The sequence below is a fragment of the Rhyacophila brunnea genome, unplaced genomic scaffold (genome assembly GCF_057557595.1).
Source record: "Rhyacophila brunnea isolate RB1 unplaced genomic scaffold, BYU_Rbru_1.0 scaffold_2, whole genome shotgun sequence".
In the NCBI taxonomy this organism is placed as follows: domain Eukaryota; kingdom Metazoa; phylum Arthropoda; class Insecta; order Trichoptera; family Rhyacophilidae; genus Rhyacophila; species Rhyacophila brunnea.
The window spans coordinates 48,288,066-48,311,943 of NW_028232859.1; the positions used below are offsets into that span (position 1 = coordinate 48,288,066).

The window sequence follows — 23,878 nt, forward strand, 5'->3', positions numbered from 1 at the left end:
TTTTTTGTTGTAACTTACTTGAACTTACTAATAATTTTTAATTAACTATTTTTTTATTCAACGAATAATTCACAAGTTTTAAGAATGTAGTAGTAGTTTTAAGTCATCTGCAAAATGATGATGAAGTCAATCGTACCTAACTTAATCAGGGGATCGGATGTCCATTTTTTTTTTAAATTTCATTCATGTAGGCTCCATTTTATAGAAGAAGATTTTTTCAAGCATCTACTATAATAATTTATTATAATGACAAGGCCAATTTAAGTTTTCACACAATAAAAAACAAGATGTAAATAATCGCGAATAATTATTTTCATTCTCATTAAGAGTAATTTGGTCTGATTTAAGTGTGTGAACGTTTTTTTTGTAATGAAGCGATCTAACGATAAATTTTGGGCCATTCAAGATATTTGCTGAGCGAATTCTTTTGTTACTTTGGGTAAATAAATATACCTAATTGTATTGTCATAATACAAAAGATACGCTTTACCATGGGAAAAGCTCATTTAAATGATAAAAACCTTTAAATTTAGGTAACATTTCAATCGTATCATATTATAATGAATCTGATACAAAATAAAGTCAATATATTTTTCCTTTACATACTAGTAAATGATTAGATAATCAAATGAGACAGTTTAACGGTTCTTTGTGGAATAATCGTAAGGTTTCTATAAACAAAACCTTACAACAAGAAGATACTTTCAACACATTGTCAACATTTAAGCTGTGATTATATTAAAATGCATATCACGTACTATCACGCTGTCACGACAACAAATTTAGTCTATGGTTTCGACATTTTGCAGAATATTTTGAATGAACACGGTCTCTGTACATTCAATGATGAAGTAACCTAGTAACGAGACTCTGTAAATTCAATAGTATTTTGAACGGAACCCAACCCGCAGACCATAGATAATAGACAATATTTTTATAGAAAATACATAATGCCAACCGCTGAAAACAAAAAATACGTGATTTCAACATGATTCAAAAATGTATAGGCATGTAAAAAATGATTAAAAAAACGTTCATTGAGTCATGCAGGTGTCGATTCAATGCAGTACAACGTGAGGTGACTTAGTTGTTGTTCTGGTGATTTCGGCAGATTTTGCTAACTGACAACGTTCGTTTAAAGGTCAAAATGTAGTACGGGATGAAAACATTAGTCTGATAACAATTTAAACACCAAAAAAACGACATTACATAATTTTTTCCCGTAGCTGCAGCTTACTATGACGTCACGTGATAGTACGCGACATGCACCATAATATATTTCACGCTTTACGGTCATAATATTCACCAACACCCAATTTTGTACATAATCAAAAATATAATAGCTAACAATAGTTATTACATTAAAATAAACTATTTTTATATTCAACGAATAACTCACAACATTATTCTATAGGACATACGTTAATTAGAAACACGTATGTTTCTCAGAAGTGTTTTCAAATAATATGTGTAGGTACAATAATAAAATGTTCAAAAATATATCATTTGTCATACAGGATGAACCAGTCAATCATTCAGATACTGTAGATAAAGGAACGGCTCTCGACAATAATATGGCTGAGACGTATTTAGCAGTCTTTTGGACATATTATTTGGCGTGGAGCAGATAACTTGGAGAGACTAGACCAACTAGGATTTTGGGTAGCTTAGAAGAAGAAGAAACCAAACCAAAACATTTAAAATACGGTTGCTATGAAAATAATAACGATATTTTATACAAAGTATCCAAATGTTAGGAATAACAAAATTACAAGATAAAAATAACTTTTATATACTTACTACGTTTTTAAATTTTCTGTTGAATCATATAAACCTGACAATTATTTTATGTACTAATAAAAACTTTTTATTGTACTTGATAGATTTTGACATTTCATATTGATTTCCATAGTAATTTCTATTTCCATTTCCATTATTAATTTAGTTGCTAAGACCCCCTTAGCAACCAACAATGATAACTTTCCATACAAAACAGAATTAACTGAAAATGAATTCAATTCTGCTTAAAAATGGCTAAAAGTATTAAAAAAATGCATTGTCGTCGTGTTCTGATATATTCTAAAAGTTTCAAATGTCTAGCTAGTCGGAAAGTTAGTTAAAAATCTTCAATCGTCCAATAGAAATCTTGGACAAACAAGAAAAAGTATGAACTGGACACACAAGAAAATATTAGTACTGGACAAATAATAATACGAGCTAATAAAAACGTGGTAAAAAATGGAGGTATATTTGCAAGCTTAGCTTAAATTAATATACTGTTTATTGTATGGAAAATAATATGTATATGTTGTTATAATTTCCTTTCTTTAATAATTGCGTGATATCATAAAATATATAAATATCATAAAAGAAATAAAAACCGTTGGCGTTATAAAATTAATTTACTTAATTTCTGCAAGTAAAAAAAAATCTGTGCTTTTGGAGGTTGTTGGGAGTTAAAGATTATTGAATGTTGCCAGAAATTACACAACTGATATGACATACGTATTTTTATTTATATTTTGACCATAGATACTGGATACACAAGAAAAAGTTAGTACTGGGCAAACAAGAATACGAGCTAATAAAAACGTGGTAAAATGGTCATATCTTTTCATGTGAATTAGTTACATGTTTCGTTTATTAATGTAGGTGGTGATGTGAAATCAACTCCTAACTCATTTTTAGCCGGTTATTCCTTGGCACCTCAATTATTGTTGGCAGCTAGTTCTAGTTAGAATACTACGACAAACTATTCCATATATTCGGTTTATATTATATTTTCAATAAAAATAGTATGTATCTAGAAGATATTGCAGTACCGGTATTCCAATATTTTTCAATACCAAAATACCGGTTTTAAAAATCAGGAAATCCAGATATATTCGGTGTTGAAAGTGGAAAGAAAATGTTTTAATTAACATAATATAAGACTTTTTACGACTGTTATTTTACGTGATGTCTGGTTTACTTCCGCGCCTTTCATTATTCTTGGTGACCAGCAATGACACATGCTATACAATATTAATATTTAAAGAGATTTTTACACACTCGTAAATTATATTTATTGGTAGGATCTTCGGTTTTTACCAATTATTTTACGAATACCGGTATTAATACAGATATTCAATAATAAATACCATAATACCGGTATTGTTATTTTCACTCGGTATTGCAATCCCTGGTATCTAGTTACTAAAAATAGTGAATTCAAAAGGCAAAAGTTTAGTATAATCGTCAAATACAAAATAATTTATATGGCGTGTTGAAACAATGGTTATATAATATTTATGATATAAATTGTCATAATCATCTGACATATTCATAGAACTTTATCTTAATGAAGATGTCATTTGAAGTGATTGTTAATCTAGAATTTCTCATCTGACCTCAGAACAAGTCAATTTTCTGTATTGTATTGTTACGCGTGTATGTAACGAACGACACAGGGCGTGGTGGCGTACCTTGCCCGTCATGGGAAATAATTTTACAAGTGAGTGAATTTTAAAAAGTTCTCACAGTAAGAAAAAATATACTGCGCCGGCGCAGTACGCATTATCAAAGCAACAGCGCGAAACACTTAAATCCTTTAGAATAACACCACGGTGTCCGTCATGAGCAGGTTCCTTCTTCCAAGCTTCCTCAAGCTCTGTGATGAAAGAAATTTGTATGGAAGTGTTTGCTTAGCAATTCCCACGCTGTGTCTTCACGTAATAATGTGTGAATTAAATAACAAAAATCATAAATCATTATGATAATTTATACGAGCGAACCTAATGATTTTATTTAAAACGCGTGTTATAATTTTTTCCGATTAAAATATTAAAATTAAATTCGCCAAAAAACACAAATTGAGAAAAACCTCAGAGCAATCATACTAAAGAGAAAGGGTATTGTCTGGCTAAATGAAGCCATTTTCTTTGCATATGATGCACAGTAGAAGCTTAACTTTATTTTTATTAACTTATAAAACGTTATACCATCATCTTGCTTCTCGTGTACAGCTACCAAATTTATACACATCACACTTAACCATCTTTTCTACCAAATTAGCTAAAAATATTGAAAGTATATTATATATTTCAGCCACACGTACTCCCGGGTTTGACTAAAACATATAATATTAAGTCAAGCCAATATTATTTATCGGCTTCACTTCTAGCTTTACTAAGTCGATTATGTATAATATGTCTTATAAATTACTCTAACGAATATTGCAAAGATTATATGAGTGGTAAAAGCTTTCTCAGTCGCACTCATCATTTGTTTTTGTTCAGGCTTTGAGACAAAAAATATATTCGAAGAAGTACGACTTATTCATATTCTTAAACGTAATGTCATATTATACATATTGAGATTGACACATCTTCGACTTTGAACTCCTTCATTTAATAAACACCGTTCTGAATTATTCTACGCGGCATTTTATTTCTTGAGTATGGTCCCAATTATCATTTTCTAGTATCAATCAACATTCATCAATTATCATCTTAAATATGAATATACTAACCAGTTGTGTCCCTGATTGGCTCAGAAAATACACACCTATATTAATTTATTCATCGAATCTTTTGATGTTTTTTTTTATAAAATATCGCAAACGAAATATCAAAAGTAAACTTAGAAATATCAACGAAGAAAGAGTTTTTTAATACAATTATATCACAATAATATATTACTATTGATATGACTATTTTTAATGAATTTTAAATCAAATTGATAATATGTATACTATTACAATATACTAGGATTATATTTATTTGGAGATAGAATCGTGAGTCAGGAATTTTCATTCGTTTGATTGTGATTATAAAAGTAAAATTACTAATAACACTTGAAAACCAAATTATTCCAAGGAATATTATTGTTTAAATTGACTGCTAACTATGTAACTACTTTTTAATTACCCCACATTTAAATAGCATGCTAATTATATCGAATGGTTCCCTAATCGTTATCTTTAACGTTCAATGTATTAAGCAAGAAAATAATTAATAACAAGAGCGTTTCTATAAAGTATACATAACAATTTTATATCGTGTGTTTTATATTGCCAGGCATACGTTTTGGTCGCCACAGATTAAGGTGGATCCTATAATGATTAATGTGCAGTCTTAATGAGATAGTACATTAACTTAAAAAGTAACCTTTGCTTAAAATAGTTAAATAATTAAAAATATAGGTTTATAAAAAGGATTCGGTTACTTAAGTGTTGACTCAGGGTCACAGTAAGTAATACTTTTATCCGCAACATTTTGTTGGACTCCTACGAATCGAGGCAGAAAACTCTTAAATTGAATGACTTTGAGAAAAATACTATTCTCGTCTTTTATTTCATATATTATTATGAATTCGGGTGCATTACCGTAACAAATCTTCTCATGGTCCATTACAGAATTATTTTTAATGACTTATTGACCGTGAACGCGGAAATTCTTTAACCGTAATACAAAATTTATTGTCTACAACAATTTTCGGAGAGTTTATTAAATAAAATTGATCCGAAATTATACACGTAAAGATAAAAATACTAAATAACGTTGAATGTATTATTAATTATACAACGCATATACAAAGATTCGTTGTTTATATTGAAAGCTGTTATTTTCAATAAAGTTTAACTACCGGACATTTATTTACCTGTTTCAACTATAATATATTATAATGCTATTTTAAATCGTTAAAATGTTTAACTTTACGATATTATTATGTCTTATTATTAACCTCATTCATTTTACTGATACTCAATACCTATATACTTGTTTCATGATTTAACTCGCTTTAATATTAAGTTGCAGGTATATATTAATTATTCAAACGTAAAAGTAATTAACTATTTATTTGCAGACAAAGTTATAAAAGCATGACTTACTTCATGAATAATATTACACTCTAATTTATTTATAATAATTACAAATAATTACAAGATAAAAATAACTTTTTATATACAACGTTTTTAAATTTTCTGTTGAATCATATAAACTTGACTTGACTAGCTTAAACGATCAAAAAAATTTGTACTTGATAGAAATAGTACTAAAATGTCATTTTGATATTCATATTTATATCCATAGTAACGCACGTATATATATTTATAATTTAGTTGCTAGGACCATCCGCTTAGCAACCAATAATGGTGTCGAAATAACTGTTCATACAAAACAGAATTAACTGAAAATTAATTCAATTCTACTTAAAGATGACTAAAAGTATTTAAAAAATGCATTGGAATCGTGTTCTGATATATTCTAAAAGTTTCAAATGTCTAGCTAGTCGGGAAGTTAGTTAAAATTCGATTGCAAGATTTGTACCGGACAAAGAACCACCGGACAAATAAGAATACGAGCTAAGAAAAACGTTATAATAAAAAGCATATTAACCACATAACAAATGCATACCTACAAATTTCACAGAAAATTAGTATTGGAAACCATGTCAAGCGAGACCAGGGGGAAAATGCTATAAAATCAGAAGTGACCTACGATTATTGAAAGAATAAAAAGCGTACATTGAAAAATGATTGGGTTTAGATAATGTTTGGAATACGTTTATAGGAAACCGTTTAAGGACCCCAGATAATAAAGAATACTCTGCACTACTGTAGGTAAGACATTCGGATTATTGAATGGCTTAGCTTGTCATATTAAGAATCCTAAAAGAGTGCTTGAAAAAAATGCCGTGTCAAACAATATGCCAAGATCTTTGACCTTGTACTGATACTCTAGTAAGCTGTTTGATAAAATCTAGTTGTATTTAATTAGGTATCTTGACCTAGAAAAATTAATACAGACACATTTGTCAATATTGAAATTTCGTCGAAAAGTGGACATGTTAACAGATGAGTTAATGAATCCTTATTATTACGGCACGCATTTAAAAGTTTATTTTTAAATGAAGTTTTAATTTACAACCGATAACTTTCTTATCATACCATTTACCAATACCTACCTTATACTTACAAACACCATCAAGAACTGCAAATAGTATATTTTCTTTATGCAGACATATTAGAAAACAGTTAAAAAAAAGTGAACGACATTCAAGTTTTAAAAATGTTAAAGTTTATCGTAAACTTTACAATCAATTTCTGGTTTAATTGTATTCAACTAAGACAAGGAACTGGATTTGATATGTTATGATTTTGTTAACAAAATTAGAATCAAGAAAAATGTCAAAAAAGTATAAATGGAGGTCACCAACTTTGAAACTAATAGCCTTAAAAATATCATCATAAAATGGATCACAAATAACAAATTATAACTGCAAAACTAAGCTAACTGCATGAAAATAGGTTCAATTGTGTATCGTACATATCTCTACACTAAATTTAATAGAAATTAAAGTTAATAACAATTTTAATCGAAGTTAAAAATCAATATCTACTAATACTATTTTAATTAAAAAATCATGATGAAACTCACCTCTCCCGTAACCTTGCGTATGCTTTGCGAAGCTGTTGACAACGGCATCCACAGCCTCCTTCAGCACCTGCTTGGCGCGGGCGTCGGGAAGAGCGACGCCGCCGGGAACACCCCCTGCCGCTGCGACGCCATTTCCCCCCACCCCCACTCCAACACCTCCTATCGCACCCACCTTTGGCTTGCTCATCACTACACCTTGCATTATCAAGTGGTCACCGGCTGCGTAATGTCCGGCGAATCAACGCACTTCCCTTCGACGCATTTCAGTCAAGTTTCCAGGCTGCTGTCCGATTGTTAAAGCACATCACTTATTACTATTTATAAACACACAACAATAAACTCGACAAGTCGAAACGAAAATTAATAATTTCCCATTTTATACACTAACTTTGCAACAACAGTCAACTGCATTTACTGTGCCTATTTTTAATATAATTTATAATTATATAGACTGAAACTGCTTTTCTCCGCACATTAGTTTTTGTTGAATTCTGAAATGAAACAAAAAATACAAAATTAATAATCATTATATTATACTTCCAGTAGTGAAGGGTGGATGTAGGCTGTTAAGATCCGTCATAAATAGTGCACAACTTTGTCAGTCATACATATTTGTTTTTATTGAACTAAGACTACAATTTACATATTATGATATTGGTTAGTTTTTAAAAATCAATTAATCCCTGCCTAACCAAACCATATTGGTTTTGGGTATATTTTGGGCAATACGACAAAATTATATACACTTTTTTATGCATACTTATTGGTGGTCGTTGGAGTAAGAATACATATTATTACACATATTGGTGGTTCATTTTTTTAAAATTCATTAAGCCCCGCCTAAACCAAACTATAATAGATAAAAAAATATTATTCTATATATAAATTATTTAAATGAGTTTCATTTGTTTCATTCAAGGTTTAATTGAATTATAAAAACTACCTCCACCGTTCGCCACTGATTCCCCAATAATAGCTGATGTAGAAACATGGCGTGAGGAAAATTTTGTATGTATGTGCTTTACACTAAACTTATTAACTTTAACGTGATTAAAACACGTAATTTTATCGATCATCTTTAAATGAGACTAACAGAAAGTTTACATTAAGCTTGACAACTTTCGAATAAAGTTTATTTAAGAGTCTGGAATCGCGTGCAAATTGCACAACGATTATTTGACAGCAAATGTTGCTACAAATCATCCAGTAAAAACACACAGCTCAACTGTGAGAACCGCCTAATAGAAAATGCAGTCGAGCCAACCAGTTTCTGTGGCACTCATAAACTGAACAAGTCATTATATTATTATTAGATGTCCGCAAAGTTCTTCGTCCGCAGTAATTTATCGACACGAATTCAATGCCTGTTGTGAATCCATCGAAATAATTAGTAATGCCAGTGACATAAGTTATTCTCGAATATTTTCCTTTTATCATTACCAATGTGAATAATAATTTTCCATGTTATATTATTAGCATATATTTTATCACTGAAATAATTAAAAGATTCCAGGATAATAAAATACATAATAATGTGTAAAAATCCACTGACCAAATCCAATGTAACTGTATACTTAACTATTTCTTTTATTCAACGAATAATTCACAAAATTTAAGAATATATCATTCTGATTATTGAACATATATAATTTAGAAAAACACTTTCTGAGAGAGTATATTATAACCAATAGAAAAAATCTTTTTTGAAAAAAGTAAGCCACCCCGGCCGGGAATCGAACCCTGCATCTCCACGGGTTTACGCCCCATCCGTCGCATTTAACCAATATGCTACGGCGTGACATACTAATTGCTGATTTGGAAGAGCGCTGATGAGTAGGTATTAAAATTGACCAATAGTTAAAATTTCTCGCAATTAGTATGTCACGCCGTAGCATATTGGTTAAATGCGACGGATGGGGCGTAAACCCGTGGAGATGCAGGGTTCGAATCCCAGCCGGGGTGGCTTACTTTTTTCAAAAAAGATTTTTTCTATTGGTTATAATATACTCTCTCAGAAAGTGTTTTTCTAAATTATATATGTAACTGTATACATCAATGTTGTGATTTCGAAATGTTTTTCTTTTAATCAGAGTATTTTGCAAACCAGCACTTTTGACACATTGACATGGTTTTAATATAAAACATGTCTTCTATGCTCACACAAAATTTCAAACTCCTAAACCTATAAATAAATGCATTATCGATATTCATACAAAACAGCCAACTGCAGGTGCCAAATTTCCAATATTGTTAATGGAACATCTACATATCCTCTTTATATAAATTGTCTTTATATATAAATGGGAAGCTAAAATAGTGCATTAATTTTATTTATAGTGCAGCTTATTTGTAAAAAAAAATCCAAATATTTTTAGAATTGTTAAATTCCGCTCGATAGCTAAATTATTAAGTTTCTCTCCTTCTGAACAATTTGCCCAAATGGAGTTGAGATTAAGCAGTCGATATGAAAAGTTTGGCGAACAATTGTTTGCGTAACTTTCTTGTAGTCTAGTCTTATTTTATACATATTAAAAGTGGGTTAGACATCGACAGATTTATACTAAGATTAGATCACTTAAGTTTATAAAACCGATTTTCCTTTGTGAAATTACATTATCTTCAATTTGAGTTTTATTATCATGTTTCTAATAATTTATCCAACGGTAATTAAAATCACATTTATTTTTATGCGCATGTTTTACATCTAAAAAGTAATGTCTATGAATGACATTAAAATACCTTTTAGTATTTTTATCACGTATTAAAAAGTAATAGTACAATAGTTTTACATATATTTTGCATATGAAATTTATAATAACATGATTTTAATTATTTTTCAGGTAGGTAAGCGATACATTGTTTATGTGAACAAGGCGTAATTATTTTTACATGGAATTTAATAAAATTCTATAAACAATACTTATAATAATATATTCTAATTTTCGTACATTCGTATTTTATCTAGAACAAATATATTCTTCGAAAATTCTTTTCCATTGACCGAAAGGAAAAATAAGGATGTGAATTTCTACTACCTAAACTGGGGTAGGTAGTTAGAATATGTAAAATAAAACACATTATCACTAAGGCTTAAAAGCACTGGAGAATTCTTACAGTGAACAGGTGGGGTTGGAGACGTTTTCTGGAGACGGTTCAAAATCCACATTGGATTGCGAGGTTAGTGATAATAGCAGCATTCCATGTCTCTAAAAATCACATGTTAGAAAGAGTCATTGGCGTCGTAAAGAGTCATTGGCGTCGTAAAGAGTCATTTAAGACGTATATCCATTACTATATTTAATTTAATTTGTAAATGAATTATTACAATATTTTAGACACGTCACAAATAATTCAAAATTGTATTTAAATTATTTACAACGCAAAAAACGACTTCTGTATAATACCAATTATGGTGGTAATCTATGGGATGGTTTGACTGTAAAATTTGTAATTAAAATAAATGAAAAACATTAGCATCGTCCAGTGGTAAAATAACGAACATATACTATCAACGTTTTTAGGCTAATAGGTACGGCACATCGTGCATTAGCAAGGCTAGAGATCTCCACGAAAGAGAAACAAATAGGGAGTTGTACACTTAACACATTATATTGGCTTTGTTTCAATATAACCGACGACTTGATTTCGTATATCGTATTACAATGCTCACTATAGCCAGGCCGTGACTTGACACTATAACTTTCAATCTTAGTGCTATTTATTGATCATACCGCATTATATAATCAATAACTAGCACTATCATCGTAACTTGCAATTCAGTGCCGCAGTCTGTACGTCTATAGTGATTGTATTACGTAGGTAGTGTGGACAAGATTCAAAACTCTCCACCTTAATAAAACTCCAGAGGCTAAACTGGGCAGGCCATGTCCAGCGCATGCCTGAGTTACGGATACCGAAGAAGATTCTCGAAGGAAACCCAGGGAAAAAAGGCCAGTGGGAAAGCCACGCACATGATGGGGTGATAGCATTACAAATGATGCCAATCAACTGCTAAAAATCAGGAACTGGAAAAGACGAAGAAAGAAAAAAGAAAAATAAAGTAAAGAAAAAAAAGTGCGGAGGACCGTTCCGGCTGGAGGATGGCGGTGGAGGAAGCCAGGGCTCGACTTGAGCTGTAGCGCCATCGAAGAAGAAGAATGTAGTAGTCCATACTTCCTCCTTCATCCCTCCAATAGGCTATTTTCCTTGTTAACATTTTAAACCAAAGTGTAGTTAATATAACGTTATAAGGTAATCAATGGCTTGCCAAACAGATTATTAAGTATGTATTATTCAAATTTAATAACAAATAATGAACTGTTTTACAAAGGTAATCTCAATTATTATTAATTGCAATCATTAGGCTCTCTCCACACGACGCATACTTATAATATCATTAATGCGATCCCACACGTAAGTACTAATTAAATTTCAACAGAATAGTTGTAATCCATATGAGTAAACAGTTACCTAGATCAAGCAGCATTCAAGTTGCCTCGGGCTTGTTTTAATTCTTCCAGCTTCAAATCACATGCCTCCACATTTCATACTAGTGAAATACTGTTACGTATTCAGTATAATATAAGCAAATACATCACTTTAATTCTTTAACGTGACGTGTATTTTTCACAGTTTCAGTGGTTAGTGTAATTCAAGTTAGCCGTGTTTACGAATAACCTATAATTGTTTGTTAAATACGAAATACACTAATATGAATAGTCTTGAAACTAAAATAGTTAACCTTATTTTAAAGTAGCGCTGTATATTAAAAATAACTTTTATTTAAAATATTTTGAGATTAATAATAAGTATGAATATTAGTTGAATGCAAAAACATTTCTTTTTACTACAAATATAACTGCTATATTTTACCATTCCAATAGGATGACGCCTAATAATTGAAGACACATAATATGTTAACTTTGATAACAGCGTATCCTAATTGTATATTATAGCATTATAAACAAATATAATATAAACGTATTAAAAATGCACTATGTATAACAAATCTTAGTCTCTTGACAGTCTCTCTTAAATGTAACATTTTAAATATAACTCAATTACAAATCACGATGTATGATGACTCCACTAAACATACTTTGATATTAAAAATACAGCGCTCGCAATAGATACTTTTACGAACCGGAGCGCTTGATAATTTTCCAAAAATATTAAAGTGTGCTCGTTATGTTTTTTTATAGTAATATGTACCTTAGACAAACTAATGCAATACAATCTTTAAACAAAAGCTGACACGCATAATGTATATAATAAAGATTTTGATAATTAATTTAAACAGTAATTTCTGCTAAATATGCTGTCAAAAATAATTGCATTATTCCTTCACCAATAAGCAATGCATGGTATTTATTACCCAAAGCGATGTGATTTCTTTATACTTATAATTAATGTAATATTTACGATAGTTAATTTAGGGATTGTTCGTAGAAAAAGAGCTTTACGATATGTCACACACATATATATATATTACAATGCGTCTGTCTAGGATTGTACTAAATTATAAGAATAAATGATATTTTTAACACGAGATAGAGCGATAGTCACAAAGATTTGACGAACCGGAGCTGCGCTCCGGTCCACTTTGATCTATTTCGAGCGCTGTAATTTCATTATATTTACAATATAATATAACAATATTTGTTTATTGCTGTTGATTATTTATTATATTAACTAAATTTTAAGCAAAGGTAAGAGAATGGTTAATAGAAAATAATCTTTAATAGTAGTTACATAATAATGTAATCTGTTCTTTCAAAATATAACATAATTTTGTACTCTGTAATATCATTTGATCAAATATAATAAGTCCACAATGTACTGTTAATTATGGTTCGTATACAAAATATCAATAGACGTAGAGTGTTACGTTCATTCGCCCATACACAATGTTATAACCTAGTCAAGCAACATTTCATACGATGTAAGGGGTCAACATTAAATTTCAATAAATTACATATCGCTGCCAATCGTTCATCGATCATTTTTAAAGATAATAAGCTACTGCGAAGATCATCGCTTACGACTTCTGATTCTGGCACTATCCTCGTTTCTACGTCCATTAAGTAATTATCAATTTGGACATTACTATCTGCCATTATCTGGTTTTTTGTCGGCCAAACCAATCCATCACACATACCGATATGAACGCGTTTCAGTCTTTACGTTTCTTATTGAGTTATATACGCCAACTTCAGTCTTAACATAATAACGTACCTACTGTATAGCATCCACCAGTAGTGACAACTATCCGGATAAGCATACAGATTCAAAATATTTACTACTCACTGCTATATTTAAAAAAACCTAATAATAACTATAACCACTATATTGATATTAACTGTAACTTGGATTTAAGTTTTATACTATTTGATTTGAGTAATTTTTTGCGACCCGGGTTTCACCTTTCGGCATCTTCAGGCACTATGTACACTCGCCAAAAGGTAAATAAATACACACTGACAACGAATACAATTAATTCTAACGTATATAATAAATTAATACAATAAAGTAGGTAAAACTTTATCATCCACCTATTAAGTCAAGAAATTATGAATAGTTGAATTGTTTGTAAAAAAAACACTATCACTAATAATACAATCAATAGGCGTATACATCGTCAAACTCTAATGAATCATTAAATAATAATCAATAAATACTACATTCATAGGTCAATCGTCAATACTAGGAATTTAATGAAGTTAACTAATGAGATACATCAGTAATACATATCAGTCTTTAAAAAGTAATATTAGACAAATATTCGTACATGCTACTATTATTAATGTTTGGTGGAAAAATATTGTATTTTGTAGATAATTAAAATTAAAATACTACCTATATATTAGGTACGTATTCTCCCTCGTGGTCCAGTATGTAAAGCATACTCTTTTCATCCGAGGACTCCGATTTCGATTCCTGGTGAGATCACAATATATTTATGTGATTTTCACAAATTCTGGGTGTTTATGGTTGTTTCACTTCTATTACTAACTGCATTACTATCAGGGGGCGTCGTGGTCTGTTGTAGTGTTAAAAATAATACATATCAATATAATATGTACATAATATAATAACCGGTTCTGTTTAATATTTTAATAAAACTTGAATTAGTCTTATAAAATTTCGTTTTATTTAAATTAATAATACAATGCATTTCTAATATGAATTAACATTTAACACCATCCAAGAAATCTAATTTATTATTATTTATTTTTGTGTGCTTTAAATAATTTTGAATAAGACTACATTTATAAGAAAAATGCGTGTGATTATGATTTTAGTATTAATTTAATAATTTTATGATTGATTTGAACTGTTTCGGGATCCCTTTTTCAACCTTCTAACGAATGGATTCCATCATTTGCGCCAAAAAAATTCGCCGCACATAAAGACTACATTTATAAATAACATACTTTTGTAAGAATATAATAAATACTCTAATCGAGGTTGCTCAGTCAACAGGGCATAAAGAACACTTTGGCAAAATTGAGTTGTTTATTAGGTTAGATTATTTAGTATATTGTTTCTCAACTAGCAGGGCTATTCTAAATAAATAACATGGTTACACGTTACCGATATTTTTAATTGTCCAAAATAACACAGATATCACTCGAAGCAATTCCATAAACAAGACGGTTATTTACAATAATCATTGTTAGCACAGTTAACACGTCTTACTTGATTCTAATATTGGAATCAATTAAGAACTGTGTTACTCAACGATATTTGACAGCTCACGATGAATGCGTCATGGCGGCCGTTTTAAAAATATTACGACTGACAGTTAACTTCCCGGGATAATTAAATGCCTGAATATGACATATCATATTTATCACTTTTTTATTGATTTGACATATTTTGGAGTTAAGTGATATATTAGAATAACCCTGCTGGTGTACCACAAGTATCCCCTAGTGTGCGAATAGGTAATCGTAAGCTACAGCCATCTATAAAGAGCATCATAATACGAGTAATATATAATATGTTGACTGTCTAACTGAGAATTGAAAACATATGCCAGATACATTAAACATCAAATTTTGAATCAATTTCTGATTATATATTGTTTTATCTTCTACATCATTATTAAATTTGAAGTCTAATATTATTTTCAAAATATATTTTATTATTGCAAACCTCTCCAAACAAAATATTTTACTTATCACATTTAAAATTATATAAAAAGTGAATAAATTATATAATATTATATAGAACCAATAATAATAACAATAAAAGAGCAAAGTTACAAAAGATTAAAAAAAAAACTATATAAGTACATATATATAAAATAATAAAGTAATAATTATAAAACTATTAATATTCTAGTAACAAGTTAATTATACTTCTGACAATTCAATAATTTTGAGATACGGAACTAAAGAATGAAGGATTTGATATCAGTTCACTTTTTTGTGGATCCACGATGGCCGAATGGTTACATGTCAGGTTTGTAATGTCGTTGGTCTGGAAAATTTGTTTTTCAATGTGTGTTTGGACCTAATAGGTTAGTAGCTGACCTCCATGTCTCGTCAAATAAATCTGTTAATACAACCTCCATTCCGTTGAGGTATATATTATGATCGAAAATAATACAAAAAAAAACAAACACGAAATATGTAATTTTCATTTAATTTATAGAGAGCGTCATATATATTGTTATTTCGATGCTTGAATTTGGCAGAGGGTGAAAAACACTGATTTAGATTGTGAAATTCATTTTCCATAAATTTCACCAGTTAGTATTATATTGTAAAGAAGATGACAATTTTTTGGTAAGTTAGTTAATGAAAAAAATATTTTAATTCAAATTACATTGTTAATTCACGCATATTGTGATATTACGCCCTTTTGGTTTGGCAATGTTGATATAATGCACGCCAAAATAATCAATAATGGCAATGAGTGACCTCACGAATAAGGCTTTTACTGATCTGCATTTCGGTGGTCCGGTGCGATCTGAGCTTTGAAAACACTTAAGCTTTTTACGACTTAGCCTAAAAGTTTCATTGAAGAATAAACATGCCATTTGGAAGAGATTGCTCATTCGATTGATCATTACTTAGGTAGGTACCCAACTTCGTATAAGTACCTACGCACTTATTAATTACAATTTTATCACGTGGCATCACCATCAACCCAGGTAAATCCACTGAAAGTTAATGCCGCTATTTGACTACGGTACTGTCCACCGTTTATCCATATACTGAATGATGTCTCCATACCATTTCTATTTCATAGCTTAGTGACATTAATTTTATCGCTTAACCATGTCTGCCTGTTAACCCATTTGTTTATTCTATGTTTTTGTCGTTTTCGCGTTATGCCTATCATGCACATTTTGGTATATACTCTAAAGTAGTGGTCCCCAACCCCCGGTCCGTGGATCTAATGTACCGGGCCGCCTAAGGAACATTAAATTATTTCCATTTTATTTACTGTGGTGTATTTTTCTCGGGTTTGTGGTACTTTCCATAGACGAGAGGTTAACCGGGAGCTGAAAGACGTCACCTAAAGCCGCTATTGTCATTTCTGACATCCTATCCGTGTGAAGCAGGGTTTTCTGCAATGACAGCAACCAAAACAAAATAACAGAATAACCTGGACATAAGCAACACACTTCAGGTGTCATTGTCTCCTGTTACCACCAGATGGAACCGTCTCGTTGCAAAGAAACACGCTCAGGGTGCTCATTGATTTAGCGTTCTAGTGAGTTAAAATATTAAATCACTTTATATTATTTTTTTAGTGTAACTATATTTTATTTTGAAGGCATGTTTAAAAACAATTAAATTAAAATTAATAAATCAAAACAATCTAAAATATAAACAATCAACGTCCCCCCCCCCCCCCTCAGCGGGCTGCGGTAAAATTATCAAACGCTGACCGATCCGCGGCGATAAAAAGGTTAGAGACCACTGCTCTAAAGCTTTGATTTATTTTTAATTAGATTTTGCTTACATTTTTAGTACTGGTTTCACAGATAATTTGACCACTTTACGCATAATATATTAAGATACTGTCTGGACACCTTAATTCAAGCTCGATTTGAGTGTCTGTCATGAGGAGTTAACAATATAGCCTACGATGTTCCAGTAGTAAAACGACCACATTTGAAACCGTGGGTGCATGTACGAATCCCGTTTCTGCTATAAAACTATAGTTTCATTTTTTCATATGTGTTTGATCCCGCCATCCAAAAAAATTTGTGAGGTATTTAGGTACATAATATGTTTGTTTTTAAGCGGAGCGTATTAAGAATTTTCTCAAAGCTTAAGCCACTCAGTAGCGACGGTAGTTTGCCTTTAAATTCAATGAAGTCAAATATTATATTATATTAATTTAATTGAACATTAACATTGAACATTGGCAGACTTCATTATATAAGTTTATGTAAGTTTTTAGTTATTTATGTTAAAAGTTATATCAGTATAAAAGTAATATATGGATTGTTTTGGTGGCAGATTTATATTCTGAAAGAGCTGTAAATATAACTGAAATTTCATAAAATTACTGAAGACTTTCAAACCCAAATGTTATATCTACTAGAAAAATAGTAGGGAAACACACTTTTTTAAAAGTGAACTAGCTAATATTTATTACATATAACCGTATATTAAAACAGCTATGAAATACACGCAAAATCTCATGTGATGGATAATATTGTAGGTTCAGTTTTTATAGAGTAGAAGGTCGAACCAGTTTTAGTGTAAGTGCTTTGTACAACTAGGCCAGTTTTTGCAATGCTTAACTGATTGATAAATAAATTTATATCGATGGGCAGAGTCGAGTCTAGGTGTGGTTATTTGCAAGACTTATTGCCAGTGATATAATACCTACGTAAAATAATAAAAAAGTGTTTCCTCCTAAGTACAGGCAGACTTGTTTTTTTTTTTTTAATTAATAGCTTAACTACGAGGGTGGGTCAATAAGTCCTTAGAAAAGCCAACAAGTGGCGCGACTAGTACTGTAAGCGGTTTGTTTTCATGCAGCGGCACTACCGATTCAGTATGCTGCGAAGTTTCAATCAGATTGGTCGGGTTGTTGTGTGTTTTTCGTACATTTAAAAAAAAAATTTGCTTGTGGAAAATGGAAAAATGGAAAATGGAGAAAATTGAGTTAAGAGCTGTTATTAAACATTTTAATATAAAAGGGTTAACAGCAAAGGAAATAAAAAATGAGTTGGATTTAGTTCACGGCATATCTGCTCCTTCACTTGCAACTATTTATAACTGGTTAAAAGAATTTAAACGTGGTCGTACATCAACAAAGGATGAACCACGCTCAGGACGTCCTGTAGAGGTGATTACACCAGAAATGATCAATAAAATCCACGATATGGTGTTAAGTGACCAAAGATTAAAGTTGAGTGAGATAATTGAGATTACAGGGATCTCAAAAGGTAGCGTCATTTCTATTTTACATGACAAATTGGGCATGAAAAATATTTCTGCAAGATGGGTGCCGCGTTTGCTCACAGTCGACAATAAACGCAATAGGGTGGTGGCCTCTAAAGCCCTGTTGTCGCTCATGCAATGCAATCCGGATGAATTTTTTCGTCGCTTTGTGACTGTAGATGAAACATGGATACACCACTATACTCCCGAGACGAAAGAACAGTCAAAGCAGTGGATTGCGAAGACAAACCATGTCCAAAGAAGGCGAAAACCGTAAAATCAGCTGGTAAGGTTATGGCTACTGTATTTTGGGATGCACGTGAAATTATTTTCGTTGACTATTTGGAAAAAGGAAAAACAATAACAGGGGATTATTATGCATCTTTATTGGACCAGCTAAAAAACGAAATTGAAGAAAAATGGCCTCATTTAAACAGGAAAAAAATCCTCTTTCATCAGGACAATGCCCGTGTTCACACATGTTTACGATCAATGGCTAAAATTGAAGAATTGAAGTTCGAATTGGTCGACCACCCACCGTATTCGCCAGATTTAGCCCCCAGTGACTTTTTCCTTTTCCCAAACTTAAAAAAATGGCTAAGTGGACAACGTTTTTTTTCAAATGAAGAAGTCATCGATCGGACAAATGCTTATTTTGAGGACCTTCCGAAAACTTATTTTTCTGACGGTTTAAAAAAAATTGAGAAACGTCTAACCAAGTGTATTGAGCTCCAAGGAGATTATGTTGAGAAATAAAAAAAAAAATACAAAAATAAAAACTGTTTTAATGCTTTTTTCTAAGGAATTATTGACCCACCCTCGTATTATCCATTACAAAACTTTTGCTATAAGCCCACGCATTTGACGGATAAGGCAGACTGCAATTTCGCAAATCTATGTTATTAAGTGTAATATTTCATGGACGAAATACTAAGTGTATTTATTAGCATTGAGTAAACGTCCAAATGAATGAATTATATTATATTAAGTATATTCGTTAATAAAAAATGTCTGAATATTATCCGTCCTCTGTATATACATTAAATATACACCAGACAAGTCCAAACATCGATCGCATCATTTTCCTATAGACATTGAGTCATGAACATAGAAATACGTGTACATTCAGATCTCATATGATATGGTTTTATTGAGATTTTGAATGGAAAGCATTAACCATTCCTATATTATTATTTAACCAGCTTACACGAAAAAAGTTTTAAAATTAACCAAAAAAAAACCCGTGTGACTTCGTTGTATCTTTGATTCATATTGCATAATTTACTGATTACTTAGACCAGCGCATCTATTATATAATATATACAAAACTGCGTTCAGCCTCTACGGCAGCTATCTAGGGTATGTTTGAATCGAAGTATTAGCACTTATTGTAACAATTACAATAAGTTAGTTGTAGTTATTGTTACAATAAGTGCTATGTTTTAACAGCACCTCTTTTGGCTGTGGTAAATTTTAGAGCGAGATAGACAGTTTTGACTGTTTAGACGGCTAACTTATTGTAATTGTTACAATAAGTTCTAATACTTCGATACAAAACTACCCTCAATAGCTGCCTTTAGCAGCCAATAGCAGTCTTGTGTATAGAATAGATGCGCAGGAGTGAGAGAAAGAGAATAATATGTTAAACTTTACGTTAACTACTAATATGTATACTTAATGTTTTTGTTTTTCCAGTGTCCATCAATGTACACGTTATTTTATGTGTCACTTCTATTGCTGACTATGTATTACACTTATTAACGTAATATGTTTGTAGCTCTACTCTTGTAGGTAAGGGTCTGTCAAACACGGCATTTTGCAACAGGTCCCGTATCCACCGAACGAGCTTCACGTCTATAGGTTTATACTCAAATATAGTGTATATCTGTAAATATAGTGTACTTATATTATGTTGTGCTTATATGATGCATATGTGAGGCTTGAAAGAGTCTCTGCCTTACAAGTGTGGTGAGACTCAGATCATGGAATACTTTGTAGAGTCCTGTGAGATATACGTCTTCCCCGGAGGACGTTGCACACATTATAGTACGTACTGTAATTTTGTTCCCTGTTTTTTACTAAATTATTTTATTGCTATTGCCATTTAATTTTATATGTATAATTTATTATATATTAAAAACTAGAATAAACTTCTAAATACACTCCTGTAAGAAACTGTTTGCTCTGACTTCATAGATATTCTGTAAAGATTCTTTGTGGGAACACACATTCTGAATATGTAGGTATAATATTTCTAGCGTAACCTGTTTCAAAAAACGTTTGTTTAGGATTAGGTTCGCCTAAAAAACATTGTTCCTGTATGATGAATTCAACAAACTTTTCTTCTTTTTAAAAATATCGTAGGTATGTAAGTATAACATATTAAGATTTAAAGCCGTTTCCTTTAAGACCAAACTATCTTAAATATAACTTATATTTATATTTAATAAATTTATCACAAATGTACTTACATAATAATAACGCACAATCACTATAATATTACGTTCGTAAAAAATACTACATTTTATTATTATATTAAACAGCTAATATCACAAAAAGAAAACAATGTTATAAAATTAGATCTGACTCATTCGTACTCATTTATAAATTTAGATGAAACTTTCTTTCATTAAAAAATTATTAAATAAAGATTAGCGACTCTTAAATAAACGTAATGTTGTTTTAATAACTGTAAACAAAATGGCGTTAAAAATACATTACTTTTTTGTTATTTTATTTTCCTTAACTTTTTTAATTAATGATATTCTTCTCTTTCATATGACTGCCAGACAAAAAAGATTAATCTTATAATATGGTCATTCTAAGATAGCGTTTCCCAACCTGTGGTGCACTAACCCCAAAAATTTGTAAACATAGTATTTGTCTAGCAATAGAAAAAATGTCTTCGCAATAGATAAATTTGTAAAATTTTGAACGATTTTAACGAGTACTTAGATTATTATTATTTTTATATGGGATGCGAGCATTGATCAAATAGTTCCTTAGGGTGAGACATTTAAAAGGTTGGGAATCCAGATAACTCTGTTAGTGTAATAGTTTACATTTTTTATATTTTTATGTTTAATCATTCCACACAAAATTATCAAACCATTAGATCATTCCAAAATACTCCAATTTACACTATTTTCAGTACCCAGTGTAGTAGAATGGAGCGCGCCAAGTCAGCAATCCTAGACTGTTTTCTAAGCCAGAGTGCTCTCCAACACTTAATTAAACAATTTTCATTAATATTTATTCTCGTGATTCAAAATAATTAAACACTAATTTTGAATCACTAGAATATGGATAATTATGTCATTGTTATTTTTATCTTGGAAAAATTATGGAGAAATTATATAATAAATAACAAATTGAATAATTACAAGATAAAAAGAACTTTTTATTTACAACGTTTTAAAATTTTCTGTTGAATCATATAAATTTGACTTGCTAGCTTAAACGATCAAAAAATTTGACCTTGATAGAAATACTACTGAAATGTTATTTTGATTTCCATAGTAACGCACGTATATATTAATAATTTAGTTGATAGGACCCCAAAACCCTAGCAACCAATAATAGTGGATTAGATTACGGATTTCTTCCGAAATAACTTTTCATACAAGACAGAATTAACTTAAAATGAATTCAAGTCTACTTAAAGATGGCTAAAAGTATTAAAAAATGCATTGGAATCGTGTTCTGATATATTTCAAATGTCTAGCTAGTCGAGAAGTTTATTAAAAATCGATTGCAAGATTTGTACCGGACAAACAACCACCGGACAAATAAGAATACGAGCTAATAAAAACGTTGTAAAATACTGAGATAAGTGATTAGTCTGTGTTATCATACAACAATGCATTGACTTTTTTACTTTAACGGTGAAATTCAAAAAAATCTGTACCTACCTAACCATTATTTTGAAACTGTGCTTTTGGAAAAGTTTGTCGGGGAACATGATTTTTAATTAACATTAACCCAGCAATATTATATTTGCACTAGATAACTGATTACTGTACGTATTAATCTTGCCGTTAAGATTCTATATTATAAATATTAAACGAATTTTCAACACACTGTTAAATTAAAATTAAACAAATATTTTCCATACATAATTTTGAAAAACACTTTCTGAGAAATATATTATAACCAATAAAAAAAATCTGTAAAAAAGTGTTTTTCAAAATTTTGTATGTTCAGTAATCAGAATAGTAGGTACATTCCTTAATCTTTTTAACTAAAATAGTTAACTAATGTATAATACTTAATTAAGTTTTGTCAAACAAATATAATATTATCTGCATATTTTTTATCAATTCTTCCTTATAATAAATATTACGTAAGTGTGTGGTGATACATTACAACATTGTATGATATAACGAATGTTTAGTTTTTAGATAGGTACTTAGGCAGGTACATAATATTACGTTTCACTTGCAAAAGTTTATTTACAAAAATATATTTTCCCAGAAAGTGTTTTAAATAATTAGAATGGTACATTCTTAAATCTTGTGAATTATTCGTTGAATAAAAGAAATAGTTAATTATAAATTATTAGAAAGTTCAAGTAAGTTACATCATAAAAAAAAATATTGGAGAAATCCACGACGTCGGTTAGTAATTGAAGTAATAGGTATCTACTTTGATTTAATAAAACAAAAACCGATTGCCAAATTAGTTTGATTTAGAAGAACGCTGATGAGTAGGTATTAAAAAGACCAATAGTTAAAATTTGTCGCAATTAGTACATCGCCTTGTAGCATAGAGGTAAATGCAACGGACGGGGCGTAAACCCAGGAGTTGCAGGGTTCGATTCCCTGCCGGTGTGGGGTGGCTTACTTTTTTCAAAAAGATTATTTCTTTTGGTTATAATATATTTTCTCAGAAAGTGTTTTTCAAAATTATGTATGTTCAATAATCAGAATGGTACATTCTTAAATCTTGTGAATTATTCGTTGAATAAAAAAATAGTTAATTTTAAATATTTTCATTGTGATATATAATCCTAAGCAGAATGCTGGATCTCACTGATGTGTGTAG

General features: G+C 30.6%; 1 protein-coding gene across 1 annotated transcript in view; it reads right to left on the bottom strand.

The window, feature by feature from the left end:
* Positions 1–23,878, bottom strand: part of lft (Limb expression 1 family member lowfat) — a 224,013-nt gene that overhangs the window by 157,936 nt on the left and 42,199 nt on the right. Inside the window, exon 2 of the mRNA XM_085946754.1 lies at positions 7,422–7,912. Coding sequence (XP_085802880.1) covers positions 7,422–7,623 — 202 coding nt within the window. The 5' untranslated portion in view covers positions 7,624–7,912. The remainder of the gene's footprint in view (positions 1–7,421; positions 7,913–23,878) is intronic.